Source organism: Vidua chalybeata, chromosome 15, assembly GCF_026979565.1.
Source record: "Vidua chalybeata isolate OUT-0048 chromosome 15, bVidCha1 merged haplotype, whole genome shotgun sequence".
In the NCBI taxonomy this organism is placed as follows: Eukaryota; Metazoa; Chordata; class Aves; order Passeriformes; family Viduidae; genus Vidua; species Vidua chalybeata.
Window position 1 is genome coordinate 2,803,534 of NC_071544.1, and position 20,610 is coordinate 2,824,143.

Here is a 20,610-nt window from a genome sequence, read left to right on the forward strand (position 1 = left end):
AACTCTTTTCTGACCCTGTCACATCGAGGCTCAGATTCCAGCCAAAGGCTGTTCAAAAGAAATTTAAACAGTGCTTGCAGTGATCAGTTTGGATTAAGTTCTGACCAACTCCTCACCTTGGAGAAGTCACAGCTTTCTGCACAATTACTGTTAAATTAAGCTCCAACCAGTGACCATATCTGCCCTGCATGTGTTGCTGACTGCCAGTGGTCAATGTGAGCTCCAACACAGGTGGCGTGGTGGTTTTGTTCTCTCAGCTCTAAAAGATGTGAGATTTTGCTGAACTCTGTTTCTGAGAACAATGATACCCAACCTGACAACTGCCACCACTCAGCTCTGACAGCCAAGATGGGCGGGTTACCCCCATCAGCTCCTCTATCAGGCTTGTGAGGTCATTTGTAGAGCATGAGTTGTAAGGACAGAAGTGCCTCATGTTTCACAAATCTGCTTAAGATCCCACTCAGGTGCAGACAGAAGCTCACTGGCTTTGTATGACCAGTGTTACTACGTGAAGTGCAAGAATGCAGTTCACATTTTGAAATTCACTGTTTCGTGCTTTAGTTCATGGTCAAACTGTGTTATGGCTCTCACTTACCCTTCTTGTCTCTGTGTTCAATATTGGCACCACGGGCGATCAGCACAGACACAAGCTCCTCGTGCCCTCCCGCACATGCGAGGGTCAGCGCAGTGTCGTGATTGCTTTCAGTCTTCACGCGTGGGAGAGAAAAAGCAGCAGATACTCAGAAATAAAAAATAAAGACAACCTGAATATTTCTACAACAGCACTTGTTTTTTTTTTTTTTCCTAAATCCACTCCAAGCTTAGCTCGACTACTCACATGTGCATCGATGTCCACGGATGGGTACATGGGGAGCACGGACTGCGGGGGCACATTGCTGGCTGCCTGCGGGCAGGGCTCGGGCGTCGGGGACTCGGTTCTGTGCGAGGAGCTGGTGGAGCCACTGGGCACTCTGCTATTCACAGCTGAAAATGAGCACCAGGTTATTCATTCACTCTTAGGAACGTCCCATTTCATATGAAAAATATTAAGTTCCATAAAACTGCAATGGTCTAATATCAGAACAGTAATGGGGGAAACAAATTGAATGTTCCTAAAAACAAAAAGCAGCTTTGTGGCAGTTAAACAGTGTAAGCACCGTCTCCAAACTGTGGTAAGTTAGAAAATAATTTTATTAATTAGTCTGTATGCATTACAAGTGTGAATTATGAAGGTGATTAGTTACCCTTTTCTAACTGTAACCTTCACTGTTAAGAAGAGTTCAATCATATACTCAGTTTAAGCAGGCAAATTATTTATCACTAACACACAAACCTAGTGTTCAAAAATATAGTCTTATTCTGCAATCCCAATTTTTTTCACATAAAGGTTAGTGCACACTTAGCCTCCAGAGAAAGTTTTCAGAGCAAGATGACTGACAGCAGCTCACACTATTAATCATGTCTCAGAGTTAAACCAACCCAGGAAAGTGGAAGGGAAGCAGACAGGAGGGGGCAGTCAACAAAAATAAGAAAGCTGAAAACTATCTGTACTTCCTAAAATTTATTCTGATTGATGCACAGCCTGTAAAAGATGTCATCCTGAAGATCCAGCATTGCTCAGGGACACAAAGAAGGCAACTTTATATTATTCTTTTTTTTAATAAAAAATTAAAAAATTAATAATTGAGAATCAGATTTTTTTCACCTAGTTTTAAATCAACAATCAGAGAAACCTCCCTGCTCATCCACTGCAGGGCCAGAACTCCTGCCTGCCTCTGTAACCTGATGAGAGTCCAAGTGGAGCCTGGATCCCTGTACTCAGCTGGGATTACCTGCCAGGAAGGTGTAACACACCTACACACTGCCGTGTGTGCTTTAGCTTCAGTAATCCCTGCTGATAGAGCAGCTGGATTTGACAAGTATTGTCACTGCTGGATTGCCAAATGTCTCTATTGTGTAGCCTCATCAACTGGAACACCTGGTGAGCTTTAGTTATTCCAAAACACACAGCATTTACCAGTATTCCTGGAAAAAGCAACTAAAGGAAAACACTAACAGCTACAGGTAGGAAACAAGCAGCAGCAGCATTTTGCTTTTGTTCAAGTGCTAAGGGAAGATGAGGGATGAACCCAAAGCTGTGTATGACTTACAGAAAAGATTTTTGCAAATCAGCTCAACCTTCCTCATTCCATTGTCAGATTACACACCAGCAATTACTCACAGGAAAATGGTGTAGATGGAAAAGTCATAGCAAAAGCCCCAACATGACCATTAACACCACTAATGCAGCCTATAGAGCTGCCAGTGCCTGACAAAGGAAACACAGACTGAAGCACAGCAAGATGGGTCACTTCCACTGGGTTCTGGAAACATGGCAGGGGGTTCACTGAAATTTGGGGAAGTTCCATTTTCAGTTGTATTTTTTAAGCAAACACTTCTCCCTGGTGCATAGGCAAAACCAGCATTAACAGGTGGTCACCACGTTTAGGCAATGAAGTACCAGATCTGAATTCTCGTTACGACCTTCATGAGCAAACCAGATTAGTACAGTTTATAAAGATTCAAATAGAAAAGCTCACTATGGATTATCACTCACAGCAGCAAATGAGCATGAATTAATGCAATACGATTGTTTTCTTGCTCAATGCACTGAAGTGCAAGATAATAACTGGATTTCTACAGATTACTCCTCCCAAAATACCACATCACCCTGTTAAGGATTTATGTTAAATCAAGCTGGTCCTTCCTTGTGGAAGACACTGGCTCAATTTTTTCAGCTCTTGCAACTACAGATACATGTAAAACCACATACATGTGTTGTGCATGCAGAGCTGGGTGTGCAGAGGGAGCCAGTTTAAGAGTCTTAAAGTAATATATTCAGTGTAGCTGTCACAGGTTCCACAAATTCTCTGTATTTCACAACCATGACTGAAAATATTGAAGTATTTCTTGCATACTTTAGATTTTCATCTTGTGTTTGAAGCATATGAATGTGCACTATGCACTTCATGTACACAGTAATAATATTAAACATGAGAGAGAAATGAAGATAAACCCTGCACTGATGCCCTAAAATATGGTTTAAAATAAAATCTAACAAATATTCCTACAACACCCACCAGTTGATCACCCCCTGTATAACTACTGAGGCTTACAAAATGGCAGGATTTTCCAAAATGCTCTTTTTTATTTCCTCAGTGTGGCTGGCAAGCTGGACCCAAGCAGCAGCATAATTTGTGGTCCATGGAGCAAAAAAAGCCTGAGAATTTCTGCCTCCAATTTCACGGGGCTGATTTATCCCAGCTCTAGTTACACAGCAAAATACAGATTTTAAACTTGAAAATGACCTTGCAGCAATGGTTCCAACAAGGCATTAACAGGGAATGTCTGTGCTACCACAGCTTAGCAGTGAAAGCAGCACTGACACTGCTTGCCCTCGACTCCAGGGAAATACCAGTTTTGTGACAGAAGTTTTAGGTATGTCCATAGACTTCAATATTCAGAAGATTTCCTTATAGAAAAAAAAAATTACCCTACACATGACAAAATCCAGGTTTCCCATGGCCTACGAAGGGTTTGCAGTGTTCCAAAGGTCTCTGTTTGTATGAGTGGTAGATGAATGCTGGTCTTTAAAGACATGGATGACTATTTTCAAAGTCATCAAAAAATATCAAAGGAAACATTAGTAAAACAAAAGAAAGCAAGAACTTGGTATTTTATCCAAATATAACTCTGGAACATTGACAGTACCTGGAGCAAGCAGCTCTGGATGAGATTTCAGCTGTAGGCTGAAACTGTGGCTACCCAGCTGCTGTCATGACACGAGCATTGGCATTCAGGAATACTGGACTTAGATTTCAGTTCCTCTTTCCTCAAAGGAATTGGGACTTTCAGGACAGAGAGAATCATCCTTTTTCAAGCCTGAGCAGCCTTTCAGCCAGTCCAGGCAGCTTCTCAGTAATCTGCTACTGCAGAGGCTTCTGCATGTTGGTAACTGCAGCCCCCTTCATATGGCTCACCATTCCTCACTCCAGATTGTCCCAGTAACCAGATTAATCCAAACACCAATCCTCAACACAGTAACTCAGATGTCACCTTCCAAATCCTTACCTTAAAATATCATAATTCGGTATCACCGACTACAACCAGAATGTCAGAACCAAACAACAAAGTTTCTTAGAACACACCTGAAATTTCAGTTTGGAAACACCAGCTCACAGGATGAGAGTGGGACAGAAAAGCACACACAGTCTCTTGACTAAGAATACCAGCTGAGCAAAACAAAAAGAAACAAAAATATTCCAACTAGAGACAAACCCCAGCAACACAGAAAAGTTCCTCATTTTTAATACCCTAAACCAGGAAACAGCCTCAATTCAGATACTACAACTAAGAAATGTGCAATGGAAAATGCAGAAGGTGAACTGAAATGAAACTGCAAATATGCAAGACAAGAGGCTCTAAGAAACCAGATAGATACTGAATAATGAAAATGATAGCTGTGTTCCAAATTAATTTATTGATTTCCCACTCTAAATTGCACCAAGTCTGTCTCTTTTGTAAACCTGGTTAAAATTTTGACTGTAGTAAGTCACCCTTTAATGTACTATTAGGTGCAAGATTTTTGCAGCAGCGCATCAAAATAAACTCCATTACAAACAAAATATTCTGGAGTGGAAAGAGCTGCTTCATTTTTAGGTTTTAGCAGACTTTCCAAAAGGTACTTGGTTACTTCTGTGTAGTTTTATAGAAGAGGGGATGTGTGCCATGACTCACTGACACTTTGTACCTTGACATCCACCACCTAAACAGCTCACAGCTGACACAGCCTGACTGTAAGATAAATACTCCATTTATATATGTTGTCACTGTCAAGTTGTTCAGCAAAATACAAATTTGTAGCTTCATAGAAATTGAAGTTCTCCCTTACAACTGGTCCCAGCTGAGGCTTGGAAAGATTTTCCTCCCACATCACAGAATCCCAGAATGGTCTCAGTTGGAAGGAACCTTAAAGCTCATCTCATTCCACCCCCTGCCATGGGCAGGGACACCTTCCACCATCCCAGGTTCCTCCAAGCCCCATCCAACCTGGCCTTGGACACTGCCAGGTTGTGTGCCAGGGATCCAAGGGCAGCCACCACTTCTCTGGGCAACCTCAGGGCCTCATCACCCTCATAAGGGAGGAATTTCTTCCCAATATCCCTTCTATCCCTGCCCTCTGGCAGTGGGAAGCCATTCCCTCTTGTCCTGTCCCTCCAGACCCTTGTCCAAAGTCCCTCTCCTGGAGCCCCTTTAGGCTCTGGAAGGGGCTCTGAGGTCTCTTCTCCAGGTGAACACCCCCAGCTCTCCCAGCCTGGTCCAGAGCAGAGGGGCTCCAGCCCATGGAGCATCTCCGTGGCCTCCTGTGGATATCACCACTGCTAAGAGCAACAGTAAAAGGTATTTCAGGGCAGAGGGAAAAATAATTTCTGTTCTTCTGAAGCAGTCCCCACCCAAACTGAAATACTCAGAAGGAATAAATGCTCATACTTCTTCTAAACCCAGAGTCACTCACTAACATCACTGCAGCTCCAGCAGTGGGATCAAGGGGAGCCCTCAATGACACCCCAAGTGTGGGACACAAGCTCCCTAAAACCCAGGCTTCCCATGCACCAGGCACAAGCCTCTGAACCATTTCACCTGGCTTCTGTAGTGGGCATGTAAAAACAGCTCTTGTAACAGTTTTAATTGCTCAGAATTTCTTTATAACATCAAGGACTAAAGGGTAATTTTGTCAGAAAAATGCATTTTAGATATGGATCAAAGAGTTCAGAGTATGAGTTGATAAATTTACAGTTTGTTTTTACATGGCTATAAATCTGATATATAATAGGATTATAATTGACATGGAGATCACTTTTACACAGTCTGGATTTACAGAGTGAGAAAGATATCTATCTTCTGACAATTTTTTTTGGAGGGAAGTGAAAGAGACTTATGAATTTCAGAAGAAAATATACTTCAATAAAGCAATCAATACATTTTTGCAGAAGCCTCTGGAACTCAATAACTAAAGAATCCTCAAGTTGCATTTCTGTAAATGTCATTTCTAATGCAGAAGATGGTGCTATTTGTAGTGATATTTAAAATAAGTAAATCTCATGTCTTAGCAAAAAAATGTCTTTAACTACTTAGCAAAACCAGTAGCTGTCTTCAGAAAGCAAACCAATGTCTATTCAACTTTTTAAAATTCTTTTTAAGATACAGTTTTTCTGGTTGTTTGCAATCTTTTTTTCCCACAGCACAGTTCTCACACTCAGCTGGACTGCAGCACTTTTCACAGTGGGGACACTGAGTTTGTGGCTGCAGAATGAGCTGCTGACCACGAGAGGGTACAGACTCCATGGCCTTGTGCCAGACACGTTCAACTCTCAGCAACAGCAACTACTCGAGAGATTAATCCCTTGTTGATTATGTTTTGTGTTAGCCATTCAAATTGTCCTCCTTATACACTCCAGTACTAAAATTTTGAGTCATAAAAATTGAGAATGTTTTAATGTTGGCTGAGCATTCTGAAGAGCATCACAGAGCAGGGAGGGAGGCTCACTGTGCCAGAACAGGAGGAACTAAGACTGCTGCTGTATAAAACAACTGGAATTACAGCAAGGAGAGGACAGGAGCTGGTACAACCACCCCACTACTCCACCAGCTCTGGGTTCCACAGGAGGTTGCAAAGTCACAAGTACTCTTGACTTGCATGAGCTTGATGCAATTACCATTCCAGAGGCTCCCAGGAATGGCTGGCCAAAGATCTCACTGCACACTTCTACAGCCTTGACATCAGAGGACACGGCAGTGACTACGAAACGGAAGGGGCGGGGGAGACAGACAGGAAAATAATGGGCAGGGGTACAGGCACAAGGTACAGAGAAAAGTTGAAAAACACTGAATAAAAAAAACTACAGACCAAACAACACTGGCTATATCCTACATACCTCCAGCAGCAAACCTCAATCCTAGTCAAGTCCAGGAAATGAAGGCACCCAAAGTGATCCCTGTTTCTGCACAAGGGCACTCACACAACCCGATGTGTGGGCATTCCCATTCCTCTTCACACCGTACCAACACGTGAAGGATGCTGGGGTTTTTGCTTTTCATCCAGCTACCAGGACACGTTTTTGCCATGTGGAACATCTAACCAGCAGATATTCCTGCACAACACCCAGGGTTTAGCAGGGATTCTGCAAACACAAGCCATCACAGAACGGAGCGGTTGTGCGCGGATTCCAGGCTGTGCTTAAGCTCCAGCAGCAAGGACAGGGATGTGTTTGTCCATAAAAGTGACAACAATTTGGCTCTTGCTAGAGATGGCTACCACATTGAAGAAAGTCACTGATAAGCCTGCACAGAAAATTCTACAGAAGATATAATTCTGTCATGCTTTTGGGTTTCCTAATGGGCACTACTACTCGTGATGAGGCTTTTTAAAGAAGCACAGAAAAAGATGAGGCCAAAGGGGCTAAAACAGGTGTCCAGTACAGGAAGTTTTGCACTTTGGAAAAAAAGATATTTAAAAGTATCATGTTAGAATTGGAAGTCACTGTTAGGATTAATAGCACTAATCAGGAACTTTATTCTTAAGCAAGTATTCCCAGACTGGAAAACCCCAAGACGTATTTGGAGGGAAGGAGAGAGAGGGAAACTGAGCACACAAATTAATGCAAAAATAGGTATATTTCTTAACCCACCTGCTATTAGGTCATCAAGAGTGTCGGTAAGCGTCTGTGCTGGAGTGGCAACCATTAATCCGTCTGGTTCTTGAACTAAGAGCCCCTGCCCAGCAATTTGCTGCTGCTGTCCTACATTCTGCTGATTCCCTAATGCTTTCTGAAGTTCAAGAGACTCTGTCCCATTATAACCTAAGTTACCAGAAAAATTACATTGCGGTGCTGGCAAAGGCTGGATGGGGACAAACTCTATTTGTTCAGCAGGTGGTGGAGACTGGTGTTGCTCATCATCTTTAGACAAGATTGTGTCAACCTGAGGTAACCCTGAAAAGTTAGCCTCTGGCAGACCCTTATCGGCTTCCACTTCTGGGAAGACCCCTGTAAGTGAGCACTGCTGCTGCAGGGCAGGTGGTGTGTCTGTCTGACCTTTGGTCTCCAAATATTCTTTGGTAAACTGCTGCTGGGTTTTCATCTGCAACTGCCTTTCCACCTTCTGCAGCTCCTTCAATATTTTCTTCTTCTTCTGTACTTGTTCTTCTCTGTTCTTTTTAAGTTCTTCAATCTTATCTTTATTTAAAGGTTCACCTTGAATTAATTCCAATGATTTAAGTTGTGCTTTTTCAATAGCACTAATTCTCTGTCCAAGTTCATTCAGCTTGCCTTCAGTCTCTTCTACTATGCATTCCAAAGGTTGGTATGGGTGAAAAGGTGGCAGTAGGTCCTTATCTGCTACCTGCAGGGAACTTGACTTCTGCTTGGATGCACCTAAGCACATGAAAAATGTTTGAAAAAATGCCATGCTGAAGATACCCCAAACCTCCCCTCTCACCCACCAAAAATAATAATAATAAAAAAAATAAAGTAAAAAAAATCTTTACAACTAACACTGCACATCTGTCAAAGCACAGAAAGGTAAACCCTACACTCCATGTTAAGACAAGAAAGGACAAAGCAGATAGATGGAATTTTCAATACTGATCCTCATATGAGGACATTTGAGCACAGCTACTTTAATCTTACAAGGAACCTTGACAATTTCTGACATAGCTGACAATGCACTTGGGAAGGGGAATCAGCAAGAACAGCAAGGCAATTCACATGATCTACTGAGTTGCCAAAGTTCTTCTGTGTGTGCAGAGCTTAAAGTAAGAGTATTTTCCAGAGGCTGACTTCCAACAGCAAGGTTAGGAGCAGAAAGACTCTAGGGCTGAGAGCAGACTAACCTGACAGTAAGATGATACTTTGAATTAGGATTTCTCCAAACACTGTAAGCATTCACCTTCACATTTCAAGCAGAATCTGCCACTGCAAACTTAGTGCTTTCAAGTGGAGTGTGAAGTTTTAGTACCTTTTTAAAAATTCTGGGACCACACTAACAACTTGCTCATTTCCCCTTCCAGTAACAAATGAACAATTCTGTTCATTATAAAGACTTTAAAAATAGCCTGCACCAAGGCCCACCAAACCTGGGCAGCCCTGCCCCAATTACTGACTGCCCTCAAGCAACCCATGGCTGCTTTCCCAAAAGCCACATCTGGGAAACTCTAGTCACATCTTAATGAAAGGAATCTATTAAGTGCTGAAATTTTAATTATAACTTCAGTGTCAGAACTTTAATTACAAATGTGAAAGGTTTTAGCCTGATTAAATAATTTTCTGCACTAATACTCATTTGCTTTACCCAAACACTGATATATGGAGCCTTCAAAAAAAAAAAAAAAAAAGGGAAAGAAGACTTGAAGTTTTACAAAGCAGACTCACATAATTAATAATTGAAAGGGGAACTAAAATGATGTATAGTTTGAGCCATGGTTTAATAAAGTTACCTAAACATTACACAGTTAAGTGAAAGTCTGGATGCAAGAACTAAGTCATGGATCAGTCACCAGCCCTGGAAGGATTAAATTTCCTGAAACACAGATTTATTTCTCTCTAGGCCATCCTTCACCAACACACTAATTCACAAATAACTTCACTTTGTATTGCTGTCAAAACAAGAGTCACATACACCTCACTTTGGAATGAATCTTTTTCGGAGGAACTCATTGTAAACCAAAAAACATTAGATTTTTCTCTTATAAAGAGAAAGAACAAATATGAAAATAGAATTGGACCAACTCTGCACTGCATACCTTCAGCAGACTCCTGGGAAAGCAAGCCATATCTAATTATAGGAGAAACAAGAAGAATCTTACTAATCCCAGGAAACAGCCCAGAGTCCCACAGCCCCTGGAGCCACCCTTCAGGATGCTCCTTCTGCAGCTCCACACTCTGTGCAGGTCAGTAGCTCCAGCTGAGCACCTCTCCCCACCACTGCTGTTACTTTGCCCCTGAACCATGGCTGAGTCTCCAGCCAGTTTCTCAGCAGATAATAAGGAATTTGGGGGAAGTTCAGCAATCCCTGGCTCTGTGCTGGCTGGTGGCTCTTTAGCTGAAGCCTGCTCTAACCTGTGGCCTCTTTGGCTTTGTTGTGCACTCAGGGGTTATCTTTTAATTTTAACAAGTGTAATTTACAGGTTTTTGAGACCACTCTTGAGAAATACATTTGCACTCACCAAAAATCTCTGAAAGGCTTGTCTATATAGTTGTTTTGAAGCTGTTCTCCAATGCTACAGTAACCAAACTGCAAATGAACCCTGCCTTCAGCTGAGGTGGCTGGGAACCCTCTGCCCTGCTCTGCTTAATGTCACCCCTAAGGGTCCTGTGTTTATCATTCCCTTTCTCACACAAGGCATTCCCACAGCCCAGCAGCTCTGGATACCTTCTATCACTGTAGAAAAGAAAAGCTGCAGTTCAAAGAGCCTCCCAAATAAGAAAGTAACAATGCTGATCCTCTCAGTTAAGTCTGAGCTGAGGAGAAAACAAGCCTGTCATGGGAAAGCTTTTCTAGGAGCACAAGAAGAAGGAAAGAGCAGAAGCACAACCCCACCTCGAGAGCTGGGCTGGGCTGAGGAGCCAGGGCTGGGCTCTGACAGCAGCTCCAACTGGGAATCATCATGGAAAGGTGGGACAGTTTCTGAAGACTGGTGTTAGGAGACCAGCTGGGCTCTCAAGTTCCAGAAAATGTATAGAAATTTACATTAATCAGCTGCTAATTAGATAGCAGGGCCACTTTTCAGATCACCCTTTCTATGCCAGAAAACTGTTGTGACCTGTAACTGGAGCTATTGGAAGAGGAGGAGGGGTAGGAAGAAAGATCTACTAAACCTGACATGTTCACCAGAACAGTCAGGTCAAACCAGAGGTGGAGAAGCTACACTATTGGTAGCTTTGAATATGCAAATATTGAATGTACTAAGAAAGTAGCATTTCCTGGTTTATCCAGATCTCCTCTATATTACAAAATCCTGAAAAATACTGTGTCCATTTCAGTACATAATTATGAACACACACTTTACACTTCCACTACTAAAATACATAAATTCAGTAAGACTGAAGAATCCAATCACAGGCCAGATCATAATCATGTCAACCTTTTAAAAAAATTATTTTGTACATTTATCTTTTGGGGGCAGCATCAGTCATCTACACAAACAACCTACTCCCAAAATTACACCTAGCAACATTAAGCTGTCAATCTGGCCTCTAAAGCAACTATTTTCATCAGTTTTAGAAGACTTGTTTAATATGAAAGTAAGTTATTTAGACTGAAGATGACTGAAATCCAGATGTTGCCACACAGATACCACCTGCCATCCAGTACCATGGTTATAGGAAAAAAATTGATCAGCAAACCCAGAGTGGTTCTGGGCATGCTAGTAAAGCAACAGAGGAAAGAAGGGAATGATTCCCCAATTATTTTGTGAACAGTATCACCAATTGCTCTTTTATTTGCATTTCTACATTCCCACAAGTCCTGGTCCCTACCCTGCCCAACACAGCCTTCACCACAACTCCTGCAGAGCAAGCAGAGATCTTCAGCCAGGTTTGTGACCACCTTTTATGACTCAGGGTAAGACCTACTCTGCCCAAACACAGCTTCCCATCCACTTCTCTGATCTCCACTTGTGACAGGTGTTTCCTATGGCAATTTCCTGTACTTCTCCCATACACTTTTATCATCTCCCAGACACCTGAGTTGCAAGAGCCCCCTCACCCCAATGAGCCTCTTGCAGGCATCATTCCTGGTCTCTTGAGCAGAGAGGACAGACACCATGACCAGGTTTTAATGCTTCTGGCTGCAAATAACATTTAAAGTCCCTAAACACTGTGAGCAAGAACCTGGAAAAATACCCTTCAGTTCTGTAGTCCTCAGGTGGTTTTCTCAAGCAATTGAATTATTCTAATTTAAATTTGCTTAGAACACATTCAGTATTTATACAACAAACAAGTCTGATACCATATTTCCTCATGAGTGGTTATGATTCTCAAGGAAGTTGCTCTTCTAGTTCTGATTTATAATCCATAGCATGTCACTTCTCCCAGGAAAGAACTAACTTATATGCCTTTAAATTGTATTATACTTTATATTCTATTGTCATTATCAAATGGAAAAAAAAATGGATCAAAATCTAAACAGTAAAGTCCAAAAGATCTTCTCCAGCATAAAAAAATGTCAGTAAGAAAAAAGTCAGCTGTGTGACACACATTTGTACATTCAAATACATCTTCTCTGCTGGAGACCCTGTTATATAAATCTGTATGAATCACCATGTCATTTGTGTGCTCTGTAACAGAATTGCTTGTCCGTTGTTCTTGCACTTGAGGTTTCTTTTTGTAAATCTGGTTTCACTCAGAAACTGAGAGTTCAATTTGCAACCTGCAATTAAAACTCACCAGCCTCATCAACATGAATAAAGTGAACTCAATACTGAATTTTCATGAAAATTCTGTGATTAACTATTATTTGTATCAGAAAGAAACCCATCTCTAAGGATCTGGAGAAACAATCAGTTGCTCCATACAGACACAAATGCAAAGTACAATATTACATAATCTTGCTAATTTGGAAAAAAAATAAGCCTACACTTCCCAAGAAAATTAATCTGCTACATGGTTTTTCATACATACTGAATTCTTCTTTATAAAGAAGAGGTTAATTGGTAGAAGGCTGAATGATGAGTTTCAGTATGCTCACAGTATCCCTCCTGGAACCATGGAGTAATTTTGCCAGTCTTTATCACTCCTGCAGCTGTTTCTACAGAAAATTGAAGGGAATAGGTGCAATGCAATCCAACAGGCAATGGCTACACAGCTGAAACCAAGCCAAGCTGAACTCAATTTTCAGCCAATCAAAAATTTGAGTTACTTTCTAACCTTAAGTCTTCTTCCCAAGCTTCCTCTGGTGGGTTCATGGTATGTAACTGGAAATTTGCTAAGACATAATTGAATTAGCTGGTGGCAAGCAGGTGACTGAAGCTTCAAAGGAGCAGAATTTCACAAACCACTGTGAAAAGATTGTTACACGTTTGTGCTCCTGGGGACCTACATGTGTCTGGGTGCCAAATCACCTGCCTGCACTGCTGAGGATTTGCAGAAAAAAGGCTTTAAATCTAAAAAGAAAGTATTAGTAAAGTTCAGAAATCAGGAGGCATGGATGGTGAAATCTCCCTTGGGAACTCATCCCAGATACCTGGGCTAGCTGCTGACCCAGGCAGGAAGTTTCCAGGAGGAAATGGCAAGGGTTGATCAGAAGATGTTGAAGCACATTAAACAGTGAACAGGCAGCTGGGACTGTGCAGTAGAAAAATCTGGTAAAAATCAGAATGTAAAAGCTGGAAAAGCAGGAATATCAATTTGCCTTACTAATGTTTTTACCTCCATGAAAATCATATAACTTCCTAGTTTTACTGTTAACCTGGCCCCTGTTTTTATTAAATCACACAATGCATGAGATCTCTGCTGAGATATATAACTCAGTATTAGGTATAGAAGTCAGATATCAGATTAAAAAGAAAATTTATTGAATTTGTATCTATTGAAGTTACATAGAGGTTTTTCTTCCCCTTCTCCATACTATCAGATTGTTAGATTTAGCATGGGGATCCAGGAAATACCATATATTGAAAATCTACCTGAGAAACTTAGAGATTCCAAAAGTACCACTCAGCCTTAGGGGAACTCTGGTCTCCTTCACAGGGATCAAAGGTAAATGTGGGCAGCTTTCACATGAATAAGTCTATTTGGTCTTGTGTAATTTTAAAAAAGCCCTGCACCCGAAACGAGAACCACTGTAAGTTACTGCCCACTTAAAAATTACACTAGAAAAGTCTAAAGACAGCATGTTGACAGGATTTAAGTACTCACTTTAGGCCAATTTGTAAGCACAATTTCAAGGTATGAAGTAAAACAAATCTGGAGAAAAATTTACTGAAAACCTGATACCTCCTTCTCCAAAACCAGACTGCTTTGAACTTTGACACGTTTAAAAACAGCTGATGTTAGTAAAAATAGTTTGAGTAAGAAAACAACCCTGCTGCTTTCCACAGGCTCCCTGAGCATCCCTTGTTGTCCCAGCATTTTTGATGATGATCTAGAGCATGCTCTGTGTTCCAGCCCTGCACATTGCACAAGGCTCTGCAGGAACCATTCATTTGCATTTACAAAATAGAGGGGATTATCAATAGCTGATATCCTGAAGAAATCCAGCAGCATTCCTTTGAACTGTTCCCTGGGCTGGGCTCCAAGCCCCTCTCCCAGGGAAGCAGGTGCTGTGCCTGGAGCTGCAGCACAGCCCTGCACTGGATATACCCTCGGGCCTGTGGAAACTGCACACTTGGGTTTTGGACCCAAAAAGCTCCTTGTGCTGAGCTGCTGCTCCACAGCTGCTGCTGAGCAATCCTGCCCCTGTTCAGCAAGGGCAGAATCCACCAAGGAAGGATCTCCTGCCTCTCCCCATGGAAGCAAAAGGAGCTGAACTGGGATTTCTTTTACATGGACACAACAGGCACGTGCTAAATGTAGTACACTGAGAACAATCCTTCCTAAGCAAGTAGGAGCTGAGGTCTGGTCAATCCCATAACTAATTCTGCTCCTTTTTTCACCTGATTTTTCTTCAGTTCTTTCCAAGTTATCATCTTGGTGTGTCACTTTTATCTAAGCCTCTCTAGATTCAATGTTGCCTCTGAAATGTTTCTCTTTTCAGTAGCTAAACACTGATATTAAATCCTTTGCCAAGTAATTATTCAAATGGTAATGATCCTATGTGCCTCCATGCTTTACTGAAGAAGAATAATAATAAAATTCAAAATTAGACCATAAATTCCTCTTGAAAACCTCATGTCATATCTGAATTGCAATAGGAACACTTAAATGTGCTCAAGTTTTACATTTGACTTGCCAAGAACTCTTCAGAAAACAAAGTGTCACTATTGTATTTCTTGTAAAACTCACACAGGTCCATAAAAAAATCATGTGCTAAGTTTAAGGAGGAAAGGTACTGCTCTTCTGTCTCCCAGTAGTTCACAGTTTATACAAAAACTCAGGGACTACTTCTAATTGAAGGCAGGTAATTGTTCTGCCCTAGATAAACAATTTTGTTATGCAAGAGCTTGACTGCTCTGCTGCCTTGGAAATAATGAACACCTCGACCCACCCCCTCTTTTGCCCCTCCTCTCCCAAGAAGTTTAGTGATGGAAGTCTGGTGAATTAAAGCCACATGTGTGTAACAAGTCACAAATGGCAGTTGAGCACAGCACACTGACTCTGCACTGCAAGGAGCACACAGCGTTTAGCACAAAAATAACATTTTCCCCCTAAAGATCTGAGAGACACAAAAGCTTGGCACAGAGTTTTTGGAATGCTTCATCAGCTCGATGACACATTTGGGATTGCTGCATCTCCTACAGCACAGCACAGATGAGTTTTGCTGACATGCATGAAGCATGTCCTGAACCCCTGTGAACAATGAGATCTCCCTGTGCCAGCTCCAACATCACAGTACTGAAAAAAACACACCTCAGGATGTGCTGACATTGGCAATAAGGTGTTTGTAATGAGAGCTGTTTCTAAACTACAGTCAACTATTTGCTTTTCATAATTGGATTAAATAAAATGAAACTTTTAGCTTTTAAGTTCAGTCTTCTGACTCAGCATTAACTAATCCCTTACTGATTCCTATGCACCACAAAATGTGCTCCCAGAACACTCCCACTCCACAGTGCTAACAGGCATTGAACTGGAAGGGCACACGTGCTGATATATAGCTTTTTGGTGGGTTAATTGAACCAGAAGTTGTATATCATTTTCATTTGTTTGGTATTCGTTTTTCTGAAATCCAAAATATCAAGTGTTGCACATCCTAGGAAATGAGACACCAAGTGCATCTGAGAGGTCACACACATGGCATATGCATGGAGAGGGGCACAGCTGCACATTCAGACACCAGCAGGTACATAATGTTTTTCTCTCTTTATTTGTGCCCCTAAGGGGTTTATGTTTATTTGTTTGCTCTGGAAGTGCTCGTTGCTTCCTCAAACAAAGGATTTCAGCAGATCTAGGTAAGAGAGCTTTGGATACTGTAATGCTTAAGATCCCCCATCCAAAACTGTAAATCATTAGGAGCTGCAGTTTGTAACTTTGCACTTGAGAATCTGCTTCTCTTTCTGAGCTGACTTAGCAGATATGATTTTATTACAGAATCCACAGCTGGAAAAAAACTCCCTAATTGCAATTTATTAACTGCAAGGAGTTTTAACCAATCAGTTTGACCATGTTCAAAGCAAAAACCCTGATGTTATGATTACTCACAAGAGAACTTTTACTAATACAACAAAACTCTCCTGTAAGTAGATCTGCACGGGTATTTCATAGTGCCAACATGTTTGCATTGCTACTGATGGAACAGAAAAAAGTTGGTGCATCAAGTCCATTGTCAATAGCTGCAACTATTCTAGAAGACCAATGTACAATATTCAAAAGTGAACACCACATCTAAAGTACATGAACTTTTTTATCTGTCTGCACTAGGGCAGTTACCACAAGCATTTTCTTCCACCAAAAAAACTGAATAAGCATAATTCTAATAAATTAGAATAAGCACAATATGGTTAGAACAACCAGTGTTGCTATACTGTAGAATGCAAGAAAATAAGGACAAAACTACAAACTATGTAAAATAGTTTTAAGTTACACTTCATTAGCAGTGTTGAGGAACTGATGGAATGGACTACACTATGCATAAGCTCTATAAAATGGTCCCCAGTCTATCCATTTCCAAACCACATATATTCTCTGAGTGGTTACATACTGACCTTTCACCACTCCCAAGAGAGGTGGGGAGTTCTCTTGAGGGGTCCTGTCAGGCTCCTGGGGAGGTACAACCATAGCGAGCGTATGCACCGGGACACGGGGAACCTTAAAACAAAGGCACAGACACACACTCAGGTAAAAACACCTTCTGGCAGACCAGCTCTTCAAGTGTTAATGCACAGATTCAGAACCAGCCTACTCCTGTTCTCTCTTCCCAAATTGTGTATTCTATGCTACCTCTTGGTATGACCTGAACCTTGCTTTTTTACTGGGGACAATATGTTGAAGTTAACTGTGCTACTCTGTGCAGCCAGGCTGTCCTGGCTGGAAAACTGTTAATTCCTTTAGGCTTTAATCAGCTAACTCCCCTGGAGCTGCCTCTTCAGACTGCAGAATTCTGAATTTACACATGTATTTTCTTTTATATAACAAACAGAATCACTAACACCATGTGAGGGGTACTACTGCAATGCTTTAGAACTGTTCAACCAAAACACCAAGCAAATGCAGGAAAGAAAACAACATCCTTTTGAAATCCTAGGTTTGGAACTATCCTGTCCAAGGAGTAGAAAAGAGAACAAAGCCTGTGTGTTCTTCAATTCTCTGCAGGTAGCACCAACCAATTCTCTTGCTCTCTATCATTCTCATGTGAGCAGGGTTTTTAAAATTTCTTCCACTGTCTACATTCATTTTAAAATTAATTACTATGCAAGTGTTTCTTCCCAACACTGATGGTGCTGTTTTAAAAAAACCTCCTTACCTGAGACTGATCCTGAGATGGAGGTGTGAGCTGGGACAAGTCTGCTGCAGGAACCGACAGAACATTGTTTGGGTAATCCAGCAAGTAAGAAACAACATTTGTGTGTCCTCCCTTGGCAGCTTCGATGAGCATTGTTGAGCCATCCTGAAGTGAGATTTTGGAAACAAAAAGCCAGAAGATGAGTTTTGCTCCCTGGTGTAGCGTCCCCATGTAATAATTCTATGATTTAAATGTACTACTTCATAAATCAGCCAGGTGGTTCTTTCAGAAGCTATGAAACAGGACAGCTGCTAGAGAATACCTTGAGCCGATGAGTAGGATCTGCCCCGTGAGCCAGGAGAAGCTCAACCACGGCCAGGTGACCTCCAGCACAGGCCAGGGACACCACTGTGTGATCATTGTTGGCTGTAGCCCTGTTCACATTGGCACCTAGTAAGAGATGAGCACAGAATTAAACACAAAGAAATTCCTTCTAAAAGAAAGTATCAACAAGTACAGTATTTTGTGGAACAGAGACAAACTTTACTCTTGTAGTCAAATTACTTCCTACACACTTCTAGGGAAAGAGCAAGAAGGATTTTTGACTATCTGATTGGCTTCCACACATCCTCCTCCTCACCTTGTACAGACAAGGCAGTTGCAACAGCAACAGTGGGCTTGTAAGTGTTAAGTGAGGGAACACATGGTGTAAGAAGCACAATTCCAAATGTTCTCTCTGCGCTTTGGGCAGCATCACTATGTGGTGCAGTTGCTACTGTTTCAGACAGTACTTGATGTGCTTTTCTGAAGGAGGAAGTGCTTTCTTTAAGAAACTAAAATATCTGCTGTACTTCAAATCTAATCTATGTAACACTTAATAAGAGTAACTAGCAAAATATTTTGTAATTCATTGTATCATGAACTACATGAAATTCAAAAAACCCTTAGGGGTTTGACAAATGCTCATATACATATAACCAGAATAATTGTAAATATGGATCACAAACATGTGGCATTGCAAAGTGGCATTTTAAGCTTTTTAATTAGTTATGTAAACTAGCATTTACCTTTGCTAATAAGGAATTGCACGGTGCATAAGTGACCAGCTCGTGCAGCCTTCATTAGTGGGGTTCTCCCACCTTCAGATTCGTGCTCCTAGAGAAGAAATAACAGATGTATAAATGGGCAAAAATGGTATCATTGTTTCAGCTTCTGAACTATCTTGTGATGGGACCAGAATTACCCATCTGAGTAGAACATCTATCTCACAAGCAGCCTGTAATAAATGTAAACTTACTGGTGTCAATTTTCCTGTTACCTAAAATACTAAATCACACTGTTACAAAGGATTAGGACCACACCCATACTGGTATCACAGCACGAAGCTTCCATACTTACAACCCCCTTTTCATTTTAGTGCTCAAATGAATAACATACATGAGAACAGTAAGACTTTGCTTCCTCCTCAGAAAAGGTGGAAGATCTAACACAAATGTCACCCAACATCAGGAAGTTCACAATAACCACGAACTGCGGTGCCACAGTTCAGAGAGTTGCTGTGTGCTGCCAGACATCAAAACTGCAAAAATGCCTTGAGTTCACACAACATTTATAAAACATTCTGAAGAGGATCAGAAATTAAAATGAGACAAATCACTGCAGCTCACAAGGAGTCTCTAAGAGGATTGGAGAATAAAGCAGAAAGCTGAGAAAAGGATGATACAAACCAACAAAAGGGGAATGAGCATCAAGAACAATTTTCTAATTTAAAAAGTTTCTGAATACTGGGAAGATGTGGTTAAATACAACTGTATTAGAGCAGTTACAGAACTAGACAATGTGCCTGCTATGTAGACATGATCAATACCACAAAGAATGCTGAGCAATGATATCAACCCTCCCAAAGAAGAAGGGGAGAGAACATAATCTTCCTGGGAGTGTTTGTACATGCTCTCTATATTCAATATTATCCCATTTAAATAACATTCAGTCTGATCAATAATGTACTAGAAATGTGTGGTTTTTAATCAGATACCTGAGAAGTCAAGCTCTAAATTCACTCTTTACTTTGTAATTGCATATATACCTGATAGTGAAAGTTAACATTTAGTACTGACAGTGGATGACATGGCTACTTAGAAATACAATCAGACAAAAAGAGATTTGACAGAACAACTCAACTCCTTCCTTCATAATTTCTGTATTCCTGAAAACTCTGCATATGTCCTTTGACATATGGCTTGCTTTAGCTGCAAGCTGCACGTTAAGTTAGTTTTCTGATTGTACACTTGAAGAAGAAACTTCTTGACTGCATCTTCTGTTGGAGACTGGCCCCCAGCCCAAGGCCATCCTTCACCATAAGAGGTTACATTGCCCCTCTCCTGCTCCTGCTCTGCTCCTCAGCCTTCACAAGAGCTCTGTGTTACTGCCCACCACTGCTTTAACACATGGCTAAATCCCACATTAGAGCTCTGATTTCTTTGCATACTCAGCAGTAAAACACACAAGTGCACACATGCACAGCAAACCTTACAGTCTTACTACTGAAGTCACTTTTTTTTCTTTTGAAATTTAATAGATCCTCTTTGCAGGGCAGTGACTGCTTAGATTTCAATAAATACCTGCTTCTGGACTGTCTGCATGGCAGAAACATTTACAAGACATGCAAAGCTAATTATGTTAAAATGTGGCCCTATGATTGTAAGAATTAATGGCATGCCCTTAAGTCCTGATGCTTACTCTGGTATTTGGCATAGTTTTTCCTTCCTTAGCCACTGCCAAGAGATCCTAAAAAGTCAGAAGCTGCTGTGTGCCTGAAGCACAGCAAACTCCTGGTTCCACCAGCACATCACTCCCAAAGCAGCTGTGGGTGCAAAGAATTCCTGACCACCACTCTGCTCTGAGCAGGACCTGCACGCTGCTGCTGAACTATTTCACACCCAGTTCGAAATCCTTACTGACGCAAAGATGACAAGA

The 20,610-nt window shown here is 41.3% G+C and overlaps 1 protein-coding gene across 7 annotated transcripts in view; it reads right to left on the reverse strand.

The window, feature by feature from the left end:
• Positions 1-20,610, reverse strand: part of ANKHD1 (ankyrin repeat and KH domain containing 1) — a 106,449-nt gene that overhangs the window by 27,812 nt on the left and 58,027 nt on the right. For all 7 annotated transcript variants that reach the window (XM_053957042.1, XM_053957035.1, XM_053957036.1 and 4 more), the window contains 7 exons: positions 18,702-18,789; positions 17,957-18,084; positions 17,656-17,799; positions 16,898-17,000; positions 7,728-8,471; positions 839-984; positions 596-707 (listed from right to left, as the gene is read on the reverse strand). In XM_053957042.1, coding sequence (XP_053813017.1) covers positions 596-707; positions 839-984; positions 7,728-8,471; positions 16,898-17,000; positions 17,656-17,799; positions 17,957-18,084; positions 18,702-18,789 — 1,465 coding nt within the window. The remainder of the gene's footprint in view (positions 1-595; positions 708-838; positions 985-7,727; positions 8,472-16,897; positions 17,001-17,655; positions 17,800-17,956; positions 18,085-18,701; positions 18,790-20,610) is intronic.